Here is a 17052-nt window from a genome sequence, read left to right as displayed (position 1 = left end):
ATAGTGTTTAACGCGAAAGTCTTTCCAGAACATGCAATAACATGAAAAGTTAAATGATGTTTCATCCAAAAAAAAAATTGTAAAGATAGATGATAGATCCAGAGTTGTCCCGAAGCGATTAAACTGAAATATCAAGTTTAAAGTTCTAAGTCACTAAGAGAGCTATCATGCACTCGACTCGGCATCTGACTCGTTTTTGACATTATGATCTGGTGCTGGAGCTGCACATCCCATTGCTAGAGCTTGTTGAACCATCTTTACCAAGTCCTGCAGAGAGTTCAACATATCAATCTATATTCACATATTACAGTAGAAAGAAAAATTTTGAATTGGACATTACCTGGAGTTCGCGACGAGCAGCAGCAACAGCAGCCCCAAGATTGGACTCCGCAGCAGAATGCAGGGGCTCCCGCCCAATGGACTTGGTATGGACTCTCTCTATGATCTTCGACACCTGTTCATCGGACACATTCTCCGGCAGCTTCATCGACCTCATAGCTGCCTCCTTCAGTGCCTCCTCTGACGCAAGATTCTCTTCGCTCAGCTGTTCCCCCACATTCAACACTTCCCAGTTGATCGCCCCGCCAATCACCTGCGAGTTAGCTCCAGCACCTGCAGAAGCCGTCGCAGCACTCACAGAGTTCATGCTCGGGACGGGAATCTCGTTTAGATTTCTGTTGTTCTCCTCGAGAAAGGGGTTGAAACTATCCGGCTTGAAGACAACGCCTGGATAGGCCACCTCGGAGTTGCCGATCATCAGCCTCACATAGTAACCGCGAGGGAATTCTCCAACAATGACACCGGAAACCTCCTGTCCAATGTGGAGTTCGGTGCTCCCCGGCCCTCCTTTTTCGGGTGCTTGGCCTGTACTAGGCATGCTGTTTATCAGCCCATCAGTGTCATCAGTAATGGGGCCACCACTCCTCGGCGGAGGCATCTCGCATTCCTGCCCCGTGGTGGACCCAATGCTCGACCCACCGACTTCGAACTCCTCGCTGGACTCCGAGCTGGACAGGTCAGCATTGAACCTGACCCACAGCGAACTCCTGTTGGCCGGCCTGGGGATGGGAATCTCCCAGAGGAACCTCTGTTGCTCCTGCAGGGAGGGATATCGCGGCCGCCTCCCGCCCCGCCCCCTCGGCCTCGGCTGATTGACCTCAGCCTCGTCGTACTTGACCTTTTCTTTTCCTCTGTCCATTTATGCCCTCTGTATATGTCATAGAATATGAACAGACGCATCGTCAGTACATTGCATGCATTGTACATAAAATTACGTAAGATCTATCGCATGGAGAGACATATTTGATGCACGTGTGCTTAAAAACTCGGGGTATGAACGAATGTCGGTGCAAGTGCGTAAACTACTTGAGACGTAACGGAAATTATCCGCCGACCGTTATTATGGATCGGTAATGGTATTAATACCCTGGTAAGGAAATCTCAATACATTAACGATCCTGAAAAGAAAACCAGCAGAAACAAGCCAAGAGCTAACCCCCAACTAATCCCCTTGGTCCATCCCGCCTTCCTCCATATAAAATTTTGACGCGTTAAAGAAAATTTTACATATTCTCATTCGCCACCCCTAATTCAAAAATTATGTGTTCCTTCTCCTAAGGACCCCGCACAAAGAACCAAGACCGAAATCGGTAAGACAAATATGCAAACAACCCGATCTAATGAAGAGAAGAACCCAAACTTAGTATGTAAACATATTACACGCCATGTGTAGCATTTCTTGATCATCTAAGAAAAAGTCGATCGCGACTAGTAATCAGAGGTTGCTAATAGGCCAAAGGGTTTATTTCATTATTGTACTAGGCCCTTTGATTGACCTCTCTTTGTAACAAAAGAAAAAAAAAAAAGATCAAAACACAATTACCCGTTTCATATGCAAAGCAAGCATATGACGATCTTAATCTACATAACAAATTTCAATGTTCAAACTCTCATCATTATTTTCATCTGAGAAAACGTGGATGTTCATTCATCGTAAAAGAGAAAGGGATAAAGACCATGGACGTACCTCTTCTCCACCCAAAGAGAAAGCCCCCCTGGACAATCTCCAAAGAAGAGAACTCACCGGGCATATAGGAAATTAGAAAATGGCGTGAAATCTCATATAAAATATGTCTGTTAATTTGTAAAATAATTTAATTCCTTTGTGCCAAACGCGTCGTAAGGGATGTGATAATTGGTGTGACCGAAGCAATTATGGAAGGGGAGTTAAAAAGGGTTGGTTACATGCATGGCACTGGTTTTGCTCATACTAGGAAAGGTCGCAATGTAATTAAAGCCGATATCTCAAAGACCATGACCATGCATAAAAGTAAAATATGGTTTCTAACCATCCAATGAGACGTTGCCATGTCAGCAACATGACTGTCTGTGAGTCCACTAGACATTTTTCAAATGTTGGCGGGAGTCGATAATCCCGAGGAAGTCATTTTGTTTCGATATAATTGATATGATGCTTCGAGTTTGGTAACTAGCATGCCAGACGGTCCTGAGAATGCATATTACAAAAGCAATGGGTTACATATGTCTCTGCATATAAACCTTAATACCCCATTTGGTTTTGCAATATGATTTTAAAATTTTAACTCTAATTTTGACTCTACTAATTACGCAATAAAAATCAACTTTTCCAATTCAAAAAGGTGAGCCTCATATATAAACCCACATACAACTCAATTATACTCGATTTAATTTTTAATACTAAATTCTCTCAACTATTCATTACTTTTTCAACAACATTACACAACCATTACTTTCTCTTAACTATTCATTACTTCTTCATAACTTTTTCTTATAATTCAACAATACAATCATTACAATCCAATTAAAATCAAAACTCAATTTTACTTAATTCTAAAACCAAACGCACCAAGATTCTTAAGGGATATTTGGTTGTAGACTTTCGTAGTTTTAAGATTGACATAACAATTGTGATCGTGAAATGGTTCGAGTAAATCACGAGACATGAATCGAAAAGGAGAGACGTTGTTCCAGGTGTTCACACGAATTAGATTAAATCCCGCGACTACAAATGAATCGAAAACTTTCACTAAGCATGGAGAGATTCTTTGTTGATCCTACCCTATCACGTAGTGTGATGAATCACTAATTAAATCGCAATAAATAAAATAATGAGTACTAATCAGCACAGTAATTGCGATAAGTATTCTTAATTAAAATAATCTTATTAGTTCTTTCTTACCACTTCATTGTGAGGAAGGACGATTTAAAATTTTCTCCTAAATATGATATTAAGATATTTCACGTGCAAGATTATTAGGGGTTTTATCTTGATTGGGCTAAAACATCAAGAAAAATAAAAAAAGAGATCGATTAACTAGAATAATATCATAAGTCCAGTCGAGAAATAGCATTTATCCTATTGCAAAATTCAAATTAGCTAGACCTTATCAGTCTGACATTGCTTCCAATAATGCCAATATTAGATCGTCGCGAAAAATATGAATAGGACTAATGGATGAAAATGAGGTTGATAAGATGTTATATGAGTTGAATAATTTTATTCAACCAAAAATTTCACCAAATTTCTTTCGCTGTTAAGGTCTGTACCCTTCTATCTTTCCATACATACGGCTTTGAAATTTATTCTATTCTTTCCCTTCTATAAAAAATAAATAAAATTTGTTAACCAATACATATATATATATATATATTTTTTCATTTTCTTAGTTTTCTAATTAATAAAAATGATTTATAATACCTATTTATAACACCACGCATATAGTGAGAACACAGTTAGATAGAGATTTATATGATGCGTTTGGTTTCAGAGTTAAAGTAACTTTGATTTTGATTGTGAAAAAGGACAAATGTTGTATAGTGCTTTGAGTTAAAGTTAAAATTAAAATTTTTGACTTGGAAAATGTGTATTTTTGTTGTGTAGTGAGTTGAGTTAAAGTTAAAGTTTTTGTGATTTTAATCCTGAAAACAAACCGGCCAATATAATTTTACCAATCATTTTCAACGAGGACAAATTGATAAATACACTTACCGACCAAATTATTCCTTTACTTACGCAAAAAGGAAAGAAAAAGGCTAACAATGTTATGCACGTTCTCTCTCTCTCTCTATATATATATATATATTCGCACGGATTGTGTTTTTAATATTTTATATCAATAATTCCGCGTGATTGAATATATTTTCCATCCTCCACAACTTTTTTCTTTCTTATGGCTATGAACATAAATCAGCCCAACCTGTTTTCTTGTTTGACCAGCAAGTCCGTACAGAGTAATATAACTTTATACACATTTTTCACCGAAATAATTTCCAATAAAATATCTCCAAAAATTCGTTCTCCATTAATTTTATATTACTGGGGCATTAATGGCAGGGAATAATATTTTGAATTTTTAATACGTTTTTCTCTATGCTTGCTTCATTGAACAGCATAATTCTCGATCACAGAAGGCAGAACATACATAAAAAAAAAAAAAAAGATCAGTTTTCATAACGAGTCTGAATCACAGCGAACTATCGAGTAGATGATGAAACGTTGAGACCAAGTAGAAATTTCAAAACCCCCGATGTCCGGATGTAAAACATAACACAAGAATAATATTTGCAATTGAATTCAATGAGTACATATGCAAGCTCTATGACAAACAAACACAACTTTGTACAAAAGAATTAAAGTGAGGGAAATGCTGTGATTTCCCAAGTTGACTGTCTCTTAGGCGATCGAGCTATAAAGAGGCCTCTGAGACTCTGGAAGGTTCATGACGTATATGTCCTGCACCGATCTTATATATTCGTTGATCTTATCGGGCACCCATTCATCGGTTTCTATGGGAGGAAGGAACCTTACAGTTAAAGGAGCAGGTCGAATGCGTAGGCTTCCTTTCCTCCAGGCCAAGTGGGTCCCCGTCAAGACTATCGGAATTATTGGTAGTCGGGATTGCAGTGCCAAGTGAACGAAACCCTGCACGAGGAAACAAATAACTCAGCATTATGTTTCATTTTCATGTAGATCCGGTTTCTCAGTCTTTCGGGAAACAAACACAAGTTTCTGCATTTTTATTGCAGAATATGTCTCCAATTGCACAATAGTATAGCACATTTGCTCATCGTTTCTCATTTCCATAGATAAGGATCAGTTTTAAAACCTGGAAAATTTTCTCTTGGTTTCGTAATGAACGAGCTTTAAAACTCGGTAACATACATCTGAATCTCTGAATTACACTTTTGCATTGGATGTGGTCGGCAGGATCTTCTCATGACTCATATGACATTATAAAGAAGTCGCAGGCAAACAGGAAGAGGATAGGATGGAAATTACCTTTTTGAAGGGGAGCAAGCGGCCATCTTCCGATCGGGTGCCCTCGGGGAAAATGATCAAAGACAAGTTGTTTTTAACAACAGCCTCAACTGCCTAACAATGGGAAGTTCACTTCTTAAGAACAATATCGCAGACTTTCCTCGGAAGTGATACTGGCAAAGGGGAAAAAGAAAAAGAGTACCTCATTCATGGATTGAATAGCATTAGTCGGGTTAGATACGTCTATCAGTAGATGATTTGATAGCAGGTAAAGTTGTCCAAAAAGCGGGTACCAAATAATCTGCATATTAATTACAAAGCTTCTTCACCAGTTTTACATACTACTATAAGAGTTACTGAACTTTATATCAAGCTTTTGCAGAAGTATCTATTTGGAGATTCGTGGCTTCTGTGAGAAACAGATTGAGTACAAAGAAGAGACATGTTCATCGGGAACTCATCGAAATGGGTCCGAGTATCTGCTTTCTATGGAAGGAACCCTATTTTCATTCTAGTAGAGTCAGAAGAAATACCCCTTTCCTGGCGATGGAAACAGTTCCCGTAGGGACCAACCACATGGTGAGAAAGGTGTCCAAGATGGATGAGTGGTTGCTGATATAGATGCCCCTCTCCTTCGAATATTGTGCGCCTTCAATCTTTATCGGGTTCCCCAATATCCACATCTTGCAACAAATAATCCACTCTTTCAGTTAACATTGCCATACTTTACTTGAACAAATCGAAGGATGGCAAAGATCCAACCACATCTTGTCAAAATATCTCGTATAGCAGCGAGTATCTTGTCTATTTCAAGAGAGACAGTTCAGCCTATATTCCAACATAATTATTCAGCTCATCATAGATAACTATGTTGCTTAAAATGTCGTCCGCTATTTACATGAAAGAAGACTGATAGAAAAAGAACCCCCAGTTAGTTTTACTGATTTCAACGGCATAATCACCAATATCAAGTTCAATATGTTACTAATCGGAGTTATCAGAGTGGCATACCAGCAATCTTCCTGTCACGTGGCCATAAGCATTCGCCTGCCTGATCCTTTGGTTTGGCCACGGGATCAGCACGATCATGATCGATGCCCATACGACCGTCGTAATCATCATCATGATGAAACATGTTATGATCCTTACCGATGATATCAACACACAAAGCCACCCATCGTCATCAACATAACCATTTGTCCCAAGCCCTTCCACAAACACTTCATCTCCAACTTCTTCCGATGATTTTCCTGAAAGTTGATAAGAGTCTTTATTAAGCAAACTCTCCAACTTTCCATTCCTTGGGAGAGGACCGGCCCCAGCAGAAGTGCTCTCCATGGATTCGGTAACCCGACTCAAACTCGAACCTGTTAAGTCAAGAAAATCTCGAACTTTCAGTAAGTTCCGTTCAAATAATCACCTCAGAAAGACACGAACAACTTCATAGCAAATCCAGTGAAGTTTCATTAGACTAACTGAAATTACATTAATATGAGATGATCAAATCACTCAGCTGAGCTAATCAGTTCATACTTCAGCGTTTCAAATGCAGAGAACATCAAAGTTATGATCAGAGCATGAAAACTCAGCTCTCAACAAAAAAATCAAACACAATGTCTGACCTCTCGAGGTACGTCAAGTCAACTCATTTCCGGAGCAAGAAGACAGACCCAAGTGGCCACATTCAAAGATGGACAAGTTCTCGGTGAAAAGATAGAAAACTGACAAGGAAGTTACCGTGCTTCTCAAGGGGGAGAAATATGTTTCTCGAAATATGGAAAGTCAGAGGATCCGAGAAAGCACGGAAGCAACCGGTCAAGGATGAATCTTTTTCATTAGAGAAGAGCAGGGACAAGAAACCATATTTTAGAGAAGAGCGAGGGATACACGTATACGATAGCGTGAAGCTGGTGGCAGAATTTCGTGTGAGAAGAACAGCCAACCAGTGCTGCCGGTGGCGGCGCCAAGAAAGATCAACGAGACTAGCAAACTTTTTGATTCGGCCCAAAAAAGGCCCAATGTGCCTCGGTTTTATATGCTTCTCCTCAGGTGGTATGATAGGCCCACGGTTTTCTTTTTTCTTTGTTTTTTTGGTTTGTACCATGTTATCCGGAAACCTAATGAATTTCGACTAATTCAATTCGAACGGGACTTATCCATCAAAAAATAAGTTTTCCGACTCAAGGACTTATTTTCATTTGCAAGATTCGAACACGAGATTTTACTTAGGAAAATAAATTAAACTGCCTGAACCAATCTTTGATAGAGAATTAAGCAAATGTTTGGTTCAAGAGTTTTTTTAAAAAATTTTACTCTACTCATCTTCAATTCAACAATACAATTATTACTGTTTTTTTTCATCAATTTTTTTAACCGTTTAATTCAATTTTTAATATTAAATTCATTAATTTTTGACACAATCATTATTTTCTCTCAACTATTCATTACATTTTCACATAATTCAATTATAAAATCATTACAATTTCAAATAAATATAATTATTTATCGTGGAACAATTTTACGGCCCAGAAGTCGGACCTCGAGTGGCGGAACCCTTAGATGGGAGGATAGCGCTTTGTTACAGAGGCTTTCTTTAACCGCGTTGGCTTTTGATAAATGATCGGAACCGCATAAGCTTGTCAATGTGGAAATCGAGTCAGACAGAGCATTAGAAAATAATTTTTTAAAAAAGAAAAATGTTTTTCCGTTTTCCGCTTTGTCACATTGATTGTAGTTCTTTTCTTGCATTTTTTTTTTCCTGTTAATCTTTTGTCTTCCTTTTTTTTTTTTGTCACAAAAATCTCCGAAAGACGGCCACGGCCTGAGCGAGCAAGATGGAGGTTTTCTCTCTCTACCGTCGCTTCCCCCCAGAGCCTTCTCGTATTCTATCTCTGACCATCATTTGATTCTGCCGCCGAGAAATTCATCACGCCGATGTATTAGGAACAGGTAATTCCAATATGTTCGTACCCTTTTATCACCTCTCTTGTCGGATGCTGGAAAGTTCACATCTTGCCGAATCATTTGGACCCATTTGAACTGTTTGTCAGGGAAGACTGAAAATTTGGAGAGGGGCCTCTCCGGATTTGATTATTATGGGTTCCGTGATTTCGGTTCATGGTTGCATTGTTTTCATCAGCTCAAAATCCGATTTTTGGTTCCTTTTCTTTGGAACATATCTGTATTCACGTGCAGAAACTTTAAGCTGCAACTCGCTCTTACATGTGATTTGTTCTTCGCAGGTTTAGTTCTGTTGAGCATTGCTGAAAGAACTGATTAATCCATAAGTGAGAATTTTGTGTGGTATTATCGCTCTGTGGATTGTCCAAGATGAGTGTCGTTGGGTTTGATATAGGGAACGAAAATTGTGTCGTTGCCGCCGTTAAGCAGAGGGGCATCGATGTCTTATTGAACGATGAGTCCAAACGTGAAACTGCGGCAATTGTCTGTTTCGGGGAGAAACAGCGGTTTCTGGGCTCGGCTGGTGCGGCTTCTGCTATGATGAACCCCAAATCGACAATTTCTCAGCTGAAGAGACTGATAGGGCGCAGATTTGCGGACCCAGATGTTCAGAGAGACCTCAGAATGCTTCCCATTGAAACCTGCGAGGGATCAGATGGTGGAGTTTTGGTTAGAATAAAATACGCAGGGGGGACCCACACATTCACCGCAGTGCAGATTATGGCAATGTTGTTCGCCCATTTGAGGGAAGTCACAGAGAAGAATTTGGAAATGCCTGTTTCTGATTGCGTCATTGGGGTACCCTCTTACTTCACGGACTCGCAGAGGGTAGCTTATCTGAATGCCGCATCAATTGCTGGTCTTAAGCCCTTGAGATTGATTCATGATTGTACTGCGACTGCCCTCAGTTATGGAATCTATAAGACTGATTTCTCCAACAGGGGCCCCACATATGTTGCATTTGTGGACATTGGCCACTGCGATACTCAAGTGTGTATTGCTTCATTTGAGTCGGGGCAGATGAAAATCCTCTCTCATTGCTTTGACTGTAACTTAGGGGGAAGGGACTTTGACGAGGTTTTATTCACACATTTTGCTGCGCAATTCAAACAGCAGTATCATATAGATGTCTACTCTAACGCGAAGGCTTCAATGAGGCTAAGGGCAGCCTGCGAGAAGCTGAAAAAGGTTCTAAGTGCAAATGCTGAGGCGCCTCTAAACATCGAATGTTTAATGGATGAGAAGGACGTCAAGGGGAATATTAAGAGGGAGGAGTTCGAGAAGCTCGCATCGGGGTTGCTGGAGAGGATTGCAATTCCCTGTAAGAAGGCTGTAGCTGATTCGAGGTTATCTTTGGAGAGGATCCATTCAGTTGAGCTCGTAGGATCAGGATCAAGAATTCCAGCTATTACTAGAATGTTGGCCTCTCTCTTTGAAAGAGAACCACGCAGAACTTTGAATGCAAGCGAGTGTGTGGCTCGTGGATGTGCCCTTCAATGCGCGATGCTTAGCCCTGTTTTCCGGGTCAGAGAGTATGAGGTATATATAGTAGTATTTGGATTATGAGGTCATATTTGGTGCAAAGGAGTAGGGATGGAAGCAATGAAATCCAATATTATATATAACGCTATTTGCTTGCTTTCCATTCCTTCTTTCTAAATACGGATTGCTTCTTGCAATATCATGGTCAAATTATAGTGAGCTTATACATTTGCAGGTGCAGGATTCAATCCCTTTTTCTATCGGGTTCTCCACGAACGACAGTGTGATTTCTGCCGGATCAAATGCTGTGCTGTTCCCTAGAGGCCAGCCTTTCCCGATTGTAAAATTTCTGACTCTTCAGAGGAGTAGCTTGTTCTATTTGGAAGCATTTTATGCTAATGCCGACGAGCTACCTTCTGGCACATCTGCAAAAATTGGTTCTTTCATGGTATGCTTCACATGAAATTTCAGTTCACAAATTCTTGGAATTAATTATTAAATGTTCTCTTTGCATTAGGCCATATTTGAGGAATGAATGACTGACTTCTTAATTTGTTCCCTGGATGGCCACCTCTTTCATAAATGAAATGCACCACTGGTTGTGGATTACCACGAGAATCTATTTAGGATTAACATATAAAGTTAATATCATATCATTGTAGTTTTACGCTCTTATGTAATGGTGGTCACTGCCTTATGCTACCCTGAAGATTGAATCTTGAAATGGTTTATTATGATTTAGAGGTTCTATTTTCTGCAGATTGGCCCATTCAAAGGTTCGCATGGGGAGAAGACAAAGGTTAAAGTCAGAGTTCAATTGAACCTTCATGGCATTGTCGGTGTTGATTCAGCAATGGTGAGGGTGTCATAACCCTATCAGCTTCCTTCTCTCTTTCTTTTGGAGACTCTTATTCAGCAATATTGTATAACTGTCGTTGTTACAGTTAGCAGAGGATAATGCACACACCTCAGTTGCCGGTGAAGATACTTGTCAAAATGCAGAAAGAGTCTATTCAGACACCACTTCTGCTAATGATCAACATGGCCTTGAAAACGGCACCTCTACTTCACATGCTTCTGTAAGTCAAATTTCCACAGTATTTGTCCACAGTAAAAAATGTTACCTTTTGTAAGAAAAACTTGAGGGCTCTCTGCCAATTGGGTACGAAAAGCAACTTAGATGTGTCAATAACCAGATCTTAAAAGCTTGTCTAGGGAAATTTATCGATGAGCAGAAGTTCCTGCATGAATGAGATTTGTTCAGTTAAATTTGCCTATTCAGTGAAAGTGTCTATTTGGTTATCTTTGAGCGAATATCATTTGGAACGATTGCTTTATAGCAGGATCATGGCACTAGAAGAGAGAGAGCAATGAGGAAGCTTGAAGTACCAGTCAACGAGAAAAGAGATGGTGGGATTAGTGAGGCTGATCTCGCTGAATTTAAAGAGAAAGAAGCTCAGTTGGCTGAACAGGACAGGATCATAGAACAGACCAAAGAGAGGAAAAATGCTTTGGAGTCTTATGTTTATGAGACACGGAACAAGGTACCATTTAAGTTCGAACCAAAACCATAGAATGTGTATCTTCCTTTTCCTTATCAAGTTTGTTTGTCTATGCTTCATAGTTTAAAAGGCCCACCAGTCCCATGGTAATGGATATTTGGTATTCCCAAATAATGAAAAATCTTCATATCACTGCATAGGTAAATGTATGGTGTGAACCCTCTTACTGTGATTCTTTCACATTCCTTTCTACCTATTACCAATATAGCTTACCCACATCTGTTACGAAGGAATGGAAAGGAAATATAACGGTTTAGAATACTGAAAATGGGATAATTTAATATGATGATTCTGTTCCTTGCTGCTTCCATTCTTTCCTGGCCCAGATGAGTACTCTCTTACTTCTATCTTAACATCCAATCTCTAAAAGTCTGAAGTATGAATATACATGTTAATAGCTTCTGAACACGTACCGGAGTTTTGCAAGCAATTCTGAGAGGGAGGGAATCTCAAGGAGCCTGCAGCAGACAGAGGATTGGCTATACGATGAAGGCGATGATGAAACTGAAAATGCTTACAATTCAAAGCTAAAAGACCTAAAGAAGGTGAGCTTTTTTATTCTCTCGCCTGGAAACTTGATATTATCCGTTCCTTTCCTTCTAAGTGCTAACCTTCCTTTCGATTATTTACATCAGTTGGTTGATCCAATCGAGAACCGGTTCAAGGACGAAGAAGCCAGAGCACAGGCGACAAGAGACCTACTGAACTGCATAGTAGAGTACAGAATGTCCGCGAATTCACTTCCACCAGAGCATAGAGACTTGGTATAGTATTGACTTCGTGAACTTTTGTCTGCTGAGATAGCTCTGAATCGTCTCATGGCTGTTAAATGTTTCAGATAATTAATGAGTGTGATCGAGCAGAGCAGTGGCTAAGAGAGAGAAGCCAACAACAAGATTCCTTGCCAAAGAATATGGATCCCGTACTATGGTCCAGCGATATCAAGAGTGTGGCTGAAGACCTAAACTCGTAATCCTCTTTTCATTAGACAGGATCTCCTTTATAGGGAGGAAAAAAGAAATATTCTACTTTATTAAGAGTCTGATGACATTTGTTCTGCTTTTTGTGTAATTCAGGAAATGCAGGCTTATATGGAATTCGAAGACCCCTTCGACTCTAGAGGATGGGAGAGACTCAGACCCAAACTCTTCTAGGCTCTAGTTCACATGGACGAGTGTTTTTTGCCCTTCTTGTTTACCTTCGATTGTCCTTGATGAATTTGTTTTGTTTTTATACGGGTTCCCAATGTAAATTTCTTCTTCAAATTGAGGTGTGGATATAGAAATGTACGAGGACTGGGAGAGCAGGAGATTGATAGATGCTGTCCAGGAAATGTGATGTTTACTTGATAGCTTAGGTGAGTTTCCATCGAAACAATGTTGTGCGATTATGAATTTTTTCGGGCAATATCATTTCGTTATATTAATGATAAAAGTTTTTTGGACCCAATTTCTTCTGCTTCTCAAAACGGGTATAATTCGAACAAAATTTATATCGCCAGCTGAGATTGAAGACTATATCCTGCAGAGGCCAAGCTGCACAAGAATTTGAAGATGAGTTATGATTGTTTGAAAAGTTCGTCTTTCAATGTTAATCTGAACAGGCTATAGCTGTGGACCTAGAAAGCAAAACATTTCCAAGTCATTTGATTAGACTCTGTTTGATCCATAGTGAAGACAATTCTAAATCAGGTGAAGGTTCCTTGGTTTGAAGTTTTTTAACTTCCCGACTCGGCGTCCGAGGAGTCATCTTCACTATAACTATATCATACTCCTATTGACTCTCATATTGGAACTCCGACAAATCCCCTATATCCAGTCATGAAACATACCATATTTTACAATATTGATGAGATTCAATGCAGCTGCCTCAGCGTCAACGCTTAGCCTTCTTATTGGCCTTTGGTTTCTTTCTTGACTTTCTCGACCCTCCTCCGCTTTCCTGTCGGCAACAAATACAAATGCGGCTAAGTAAAGATAATGGTATGTAACTAAAGAACAATGTAGTGATTCAGAAAAGAGAAAAAGGAACAAAGAGAGTAAGATGATGATGATCAATCAGCTAAGCATTAGCAAGGTTCTTCATGGTACCTTCCTGTAATGCCTATATGCAGCTGAACCCGTCAACTCCTGACCGTTTCCGGTAATGTAGACCTGTTGGAGACCGATTGGGAATCAAACTGATCATAGAGTATCAAGTAAAAGAGCACCAAGAAAGAGTCCTCCACTGAAATTTCAAGTAGAAATCAAAATTTGACATGGGCAAGGATGTGATATGTATCTCAGCTTACCTTTCTCCCATCTTGCCCTGTATACCAATGACTAGCAGATTTCCCATTGGCACAGACCCTCCGTTTTCCTGCATTCATTGGAATAGTGACAGAACTTCTTGGGTTTACCCAGTTGTCAACACACACGGGTTCCTTGGTATTAGAAGCTCCTGATTTGCCTTTGGCCCGTGAACCTTTCTTCGTAGATACCTTCTGTTTTCCTAGCTTTTGAGAAGGCTCTCCACTGTTAAACTGACTCCTGTGAAAAGGTATAAACGTCATTACATCTCGCCCCAAAAAAAAAGAGCAGCAAAGGAATTTGCGGCATAGGACAAAGTGGGGGGTACATGTAATCGATGACCGAAGTACTGGACTGCTCGCATTCCCTGTTATTGCCGCCACCAAGTGGGAAAAAGTATGGTAGTCGCGACCGAACCAAGTTCTGGATTCTCAAGTCGTAATGGAAAAAATATTGATGAGATGGTGGGAGAGGAGTCTGCCCATTTTCCCTGCTGCTGCTCGGCCGAAGACAGCTTAAATTGTCACCGGGGCTTGAATAGGTCTCTGGTTTCTGCATTTTGTTTTTATTATCCTTTACAGAATGGAAGTATTCCGTACAAAACTCATCGAAAGTGGGCGTTGAAATACGAGAACTCTTCATTTGATGGAAATCTTTCCAGAAGTCCTCGTCCCCAGGCTTATCAAAGGACGCTTCTATTTTTCTTTTGGACGACATGCCGGGGTTGTTAGCTTCTTCTTGAACTGATGGATCATCGGAATCAGAATCGACCAGGACAAACCTTCGAATAGGGCTATTAGCAATTGAGGTTTGGAACAGCCTGCTGCAGCTTCCTTGTTGACTGGCAGTCCCTGTATCATTCGAGGGTTGTTTCGGCTTTGTGGACTTCAGGCGGCTACTCTTAACTGCAGTTATACTGCTTCCTCGATTTAGTGGCGGTTTGGAACTGCTGCATAGTGAATGATATCGAGCTGACAGCTTCCCGGCTAAACGAAAGAGGAACACAACATTAGTTCTAGGGAATGGCTTGTGATATGGATAAACTAATTAGGTCAATCAACTTGAGGAAAGTCAGTCCAACAATCAACAGAAAACACAATCACACACAAATTCTCAATCTATAAATTCTATGAAATACGTTCATGGCCACGAACCATATGAAATCCGACAACACGTTGGGCGTCAAGATGCAATTTTTCGGCCCAACTGCCGCAAGCATTTCTGCACCAAATTACTGACAAAAGCAAAGACGGACAAGTCTCAATCTACCTGTGCCCATCTCTTCGTCTGAAGAGAACTCCTCAATGTCGTCATCAACCTTAGCAGTTGGGCTCGGACATGCGGACCTCGGGCGAAACCCACGCTGGAGACGCCGGAGGGTCCGGGGCGGATCGTCCACGGATCTGAAGTCCTCGTCTTCGCCACCGTCACCAATTGCCCGGTCGTGGCGTTGCAGATTAGGACTCGCCGGAGGAGAATCACAGTCGGAGTCGAGGCCGAGAGAGAAGGTGGGGAGCTCGTGGACCATGTCCGCCATTAGAGGATGAATGTGGGAGCGAGGAGGTGGGAGGAGAGACGAGGAGGAGCACGAGGTGAAGTGAAGGAGATGAGAGGATCTTTTCGGGTATGACCCGGGAAGGAGGATTATTGGCGCGGCCGCGGCAAGGAATTTTAGTTTGAATTTGATAACGAAATTAAATTTGATTTTATAAATAAATATAATACTGCTATATCCAAACCATGTTTTCGGCACAGAATCTACTTTCCGGTTTGGCAAATCGGGCCGGAACTGGCAATTCGTGGGCCAGGCCCAATTAACGGAAAGAAAAACGCACTGGCCTAAAAGGCTAGTCCAGATATTGGAGGATATTTGAGCTGGGCCAAGGCCAGGCTCCGCCGGGATGAGGAGGTTAGCATCAATATGCTATGGCAATGACCGTTTCAATCATCTCTCAATCTCATGGAATTGACGAGACTCGAAGATTTTTGTTCTTGATGAAAAATCTTGGGAAATCGAAAGGCATATATGGTCCATATATCTAAATTAATTACTCGAATATGGTACCTAAATCAGGGTAGGCCCCACCCACCATTTTCGAACCGAACCAAATTGATCCCGAGAAGTCCCTCGAACTAGTCATTTTTACCTAAATGGGCTGGCCTAAATCTATGGGAGACCCGAGGTCCGTAAACTCGTGAAACGATCGGAGTCAGTTCGACACAACGTGGAACTTTAGTGGCTCCATGTGATTCACATGGCTATGCATCGCTTGCTATCTATAGATATATATCCACATAGCAAACCCTGCATGTCATAAATGTAGGGTCTTCATAGAATTATGGGTAAATTTTTGCGTAATTATAATACATAGTGGGGAGAAAGAAATCTAAAAGTTGTTACAACCACCGTTGCAGGGTTTGGGGATTGCGGGGTTTGAGGATTGCCGGTAATGTGATTATTAGTAATTTGCATTGCCTCAAAATAGATCCTCATCAATCAAATTATCGGTTATCCCCATTACCATGTTTGGTATCTCAATTAACATTACTAGGAATCTCGTCTTATTATTTTTTTTTGCTGGGTTAGTCTTACTTCATTAAACTTACTTTTTTTACCACGCCAAGGTGGGAATCTACATTCCCATGCTCTAATGGTAATCTCCATTACCATTCGCATATGTACAGGTGAAAATGTGAATTGTCATTGCCCTATTAAATATGATAATCATATGAATTCAAGAAATTTAAATAAACTTTTATGAGAATTCACGTAAATTCTCATATACCAAACAATGATGGATAAAAAAAATAACAATGGAATGGCTCCCCATCTTGATATATTACTTTTAAGAAAATTCATATATTATCCCTTAATTTCTGATGAAGTAATTAACAGTCGTCCTTAATTTGGATAATTCACCTTTGCGTTCGTCTCTCAAGGACCCCACCTCCGGGAATGAAATCGCGGTTCTGTCTGTGAGATGGGCACGGTCTTTGTATCGTGTTATCCAGAATTGGTTATGGTATACACGTACATATTATACGAGGCGCAAGTACCTGATGGTTCCTTGGACGGCTATTGATTGAGAGTGGGGGAGCATGACATGGACATGGACCACTGATATTTCAAAATTGACTTATAAATCAACGGTCAAATGTTTGCTAAAATAAGGTAAAAAATTATAGATTGGATCTTCTAAACTCTATTTTGTGAAAGTCATATATATTAGTATTGCATGGTATCCTCCAGTTATGGTCGAGACTAATTAGGCCCCGTTTAATTTGTAAATTTGATTTTAGAATCATGATTTAAATTTTAACTCAACATACTACACAACAAAAATACACGTTTTCCAAGTCAAATTTATAATCTCATCTCATTTGTCATTTTCCACAATCAAAATCAAAATCAAATTTACTTTAACTCTAAAATGAAACACATCATTAATGTCCTAGCATC

General features: G+C 40.1%; 4 protein-coding genes across 6 annotated transcripts; 1 reads left to right on the top strand and 3 right to left on the bottom strand.

Annotated features, from left to right (window-relative positions):
* Window positions 1-3: 3 nt before the first annotated feature.
* On the bottom strand, window positions 4-2181 carry LOC116215089. Its single transcript, XM_031550663.1, has 3 exons — window positions 2027-2181; window positions 341-1207; window positions 4-267 (listed from the first exon to the last, which is right to left on the bottom strand). The coding sequence occupies exons 2-3, from the start codon at window positions 1196-1198 to the stop codon at window positions 166-168; spliced, it is 960 nt and encodes a 319-aa protein (XP_031406523.1). The 5' UTR covers window positions 1199-1207; window positions 2027-2181; the 3' UTR covers window positions 4-165.
* A 2324-nt stretch (window positions 2182-4505) lies between these two features.
* On the bottom strand, window positions 4506-7290 carry LOC116212980 (1-acyl-sn-glycerol-3-phosphate acyltransferase-like). Its single transcript, XM_031547762.1, has 6 exons — window positions 7037-7290; window positions 6311-6666; window positions 5833-5982; window positions 5502-5600; window positions 5321-5413; window positions 4506-4963 (listed from the first exon to the last, which is right to left on the bottom strand). Exons 2-6 carry the CDS (start codon window positions 6635-6637, stop codon window positions 4715-4717), a joined length of 918 nt encoding a protein of 305 aa, XP_031403622.1. The 5' UTR covers window positions 6638-6666; window positions 7037-7290; the 3' UTR covers window positions 4506-4714.
* A 713-nt stretch (window positions 7291-8003) lies between these two features.
* Window positions 8004-12753, top strand: LOC116214094 (heat shock 70 kDa protein 16). 2 transcript variants are annotated; one of them, XM_031549378.1, is made up of 10 exons: window positions 8004-8248; window positions 8542-9799; window positions 9978-10190; window positions 10503-10598; window positions 10687-10821; window positions 11083-11286; window positions 11703-11849; window positions 11940-12068; window positions 12143-12273; window positions 12381-12753. In XM_031549378.1, exons 2-10 carry the CDS (start codon window positions 8630-8632, stop codon window positions 12463-12465), a joined length of 2310 nt encoding a protein of 769 aa, XP_031405238.1. In that variant the 5' UTR covers window positions 8004-8248; window positions 8542-8629; the 3' UTR covers window positions 12466-12753. The 2 variants fall into 2 exon arrangements, with proteins under 2 accessions (XP_031405238.1, XP_031405239.1); XM_031549379.1 differs by having other exon boundaries at window positions 8011-8248; window positions 11086-11286.
* Window positions 12480-15247, bottom strand: LOC116214095. Of its 2 annotated transcripts, XM_031549381.1 has the most exons (6): window positions 14862-15247; window positions 13921-14578; window positions 13595-13832; window positions 13395-13457; window positions 13136-13245; window positions 12480-12839 (listed from the first exon to the last, which is right to left on the bottom strand). In XM_031549381.1, exons 1-5 carry the CDS (start codon window positions 15127-15129, stop codon window positions 13180-13182), a joined length of 1293 nt encoding a protein of 430 aa, XP_031405241.1. In that variant the 5' UTR covers window positions 15130-15247; the 3' UTR covers window positions 12480-12839; window positions 13136-13179. The 2 variants fall into 2 exon arrangements, with proteins under 2 accessions (XP_031405241.1, XP_031405240.1); XM_031549380.1 differs by lacking the exon at window positions 12480-12839 and having other exon boundaries at window positions 12918-13245.
* Window positions 15248-17052: the final 1805 nt, after the last annotated feature.

The sequence above is a fragment of the Punica granatum genome, chromosome 7 (assembly GCF_007655135.1).
Source record: "Punica granatum isolate Tunisia-2019 chromosome 7, ASM765513v2, whole genome shotgun sequence".
NCBI lineage: Eukaryota > Viridiplantae > Streptophyta > Magnoliopsida > Myrtales > Lythraceae > Punica > Punica granatum.
The sequence above is the reverse complement of the archived record's forward strand: the minus strand, read 5'-3'. Positions and strand labels throughout refer to the sequence as shown.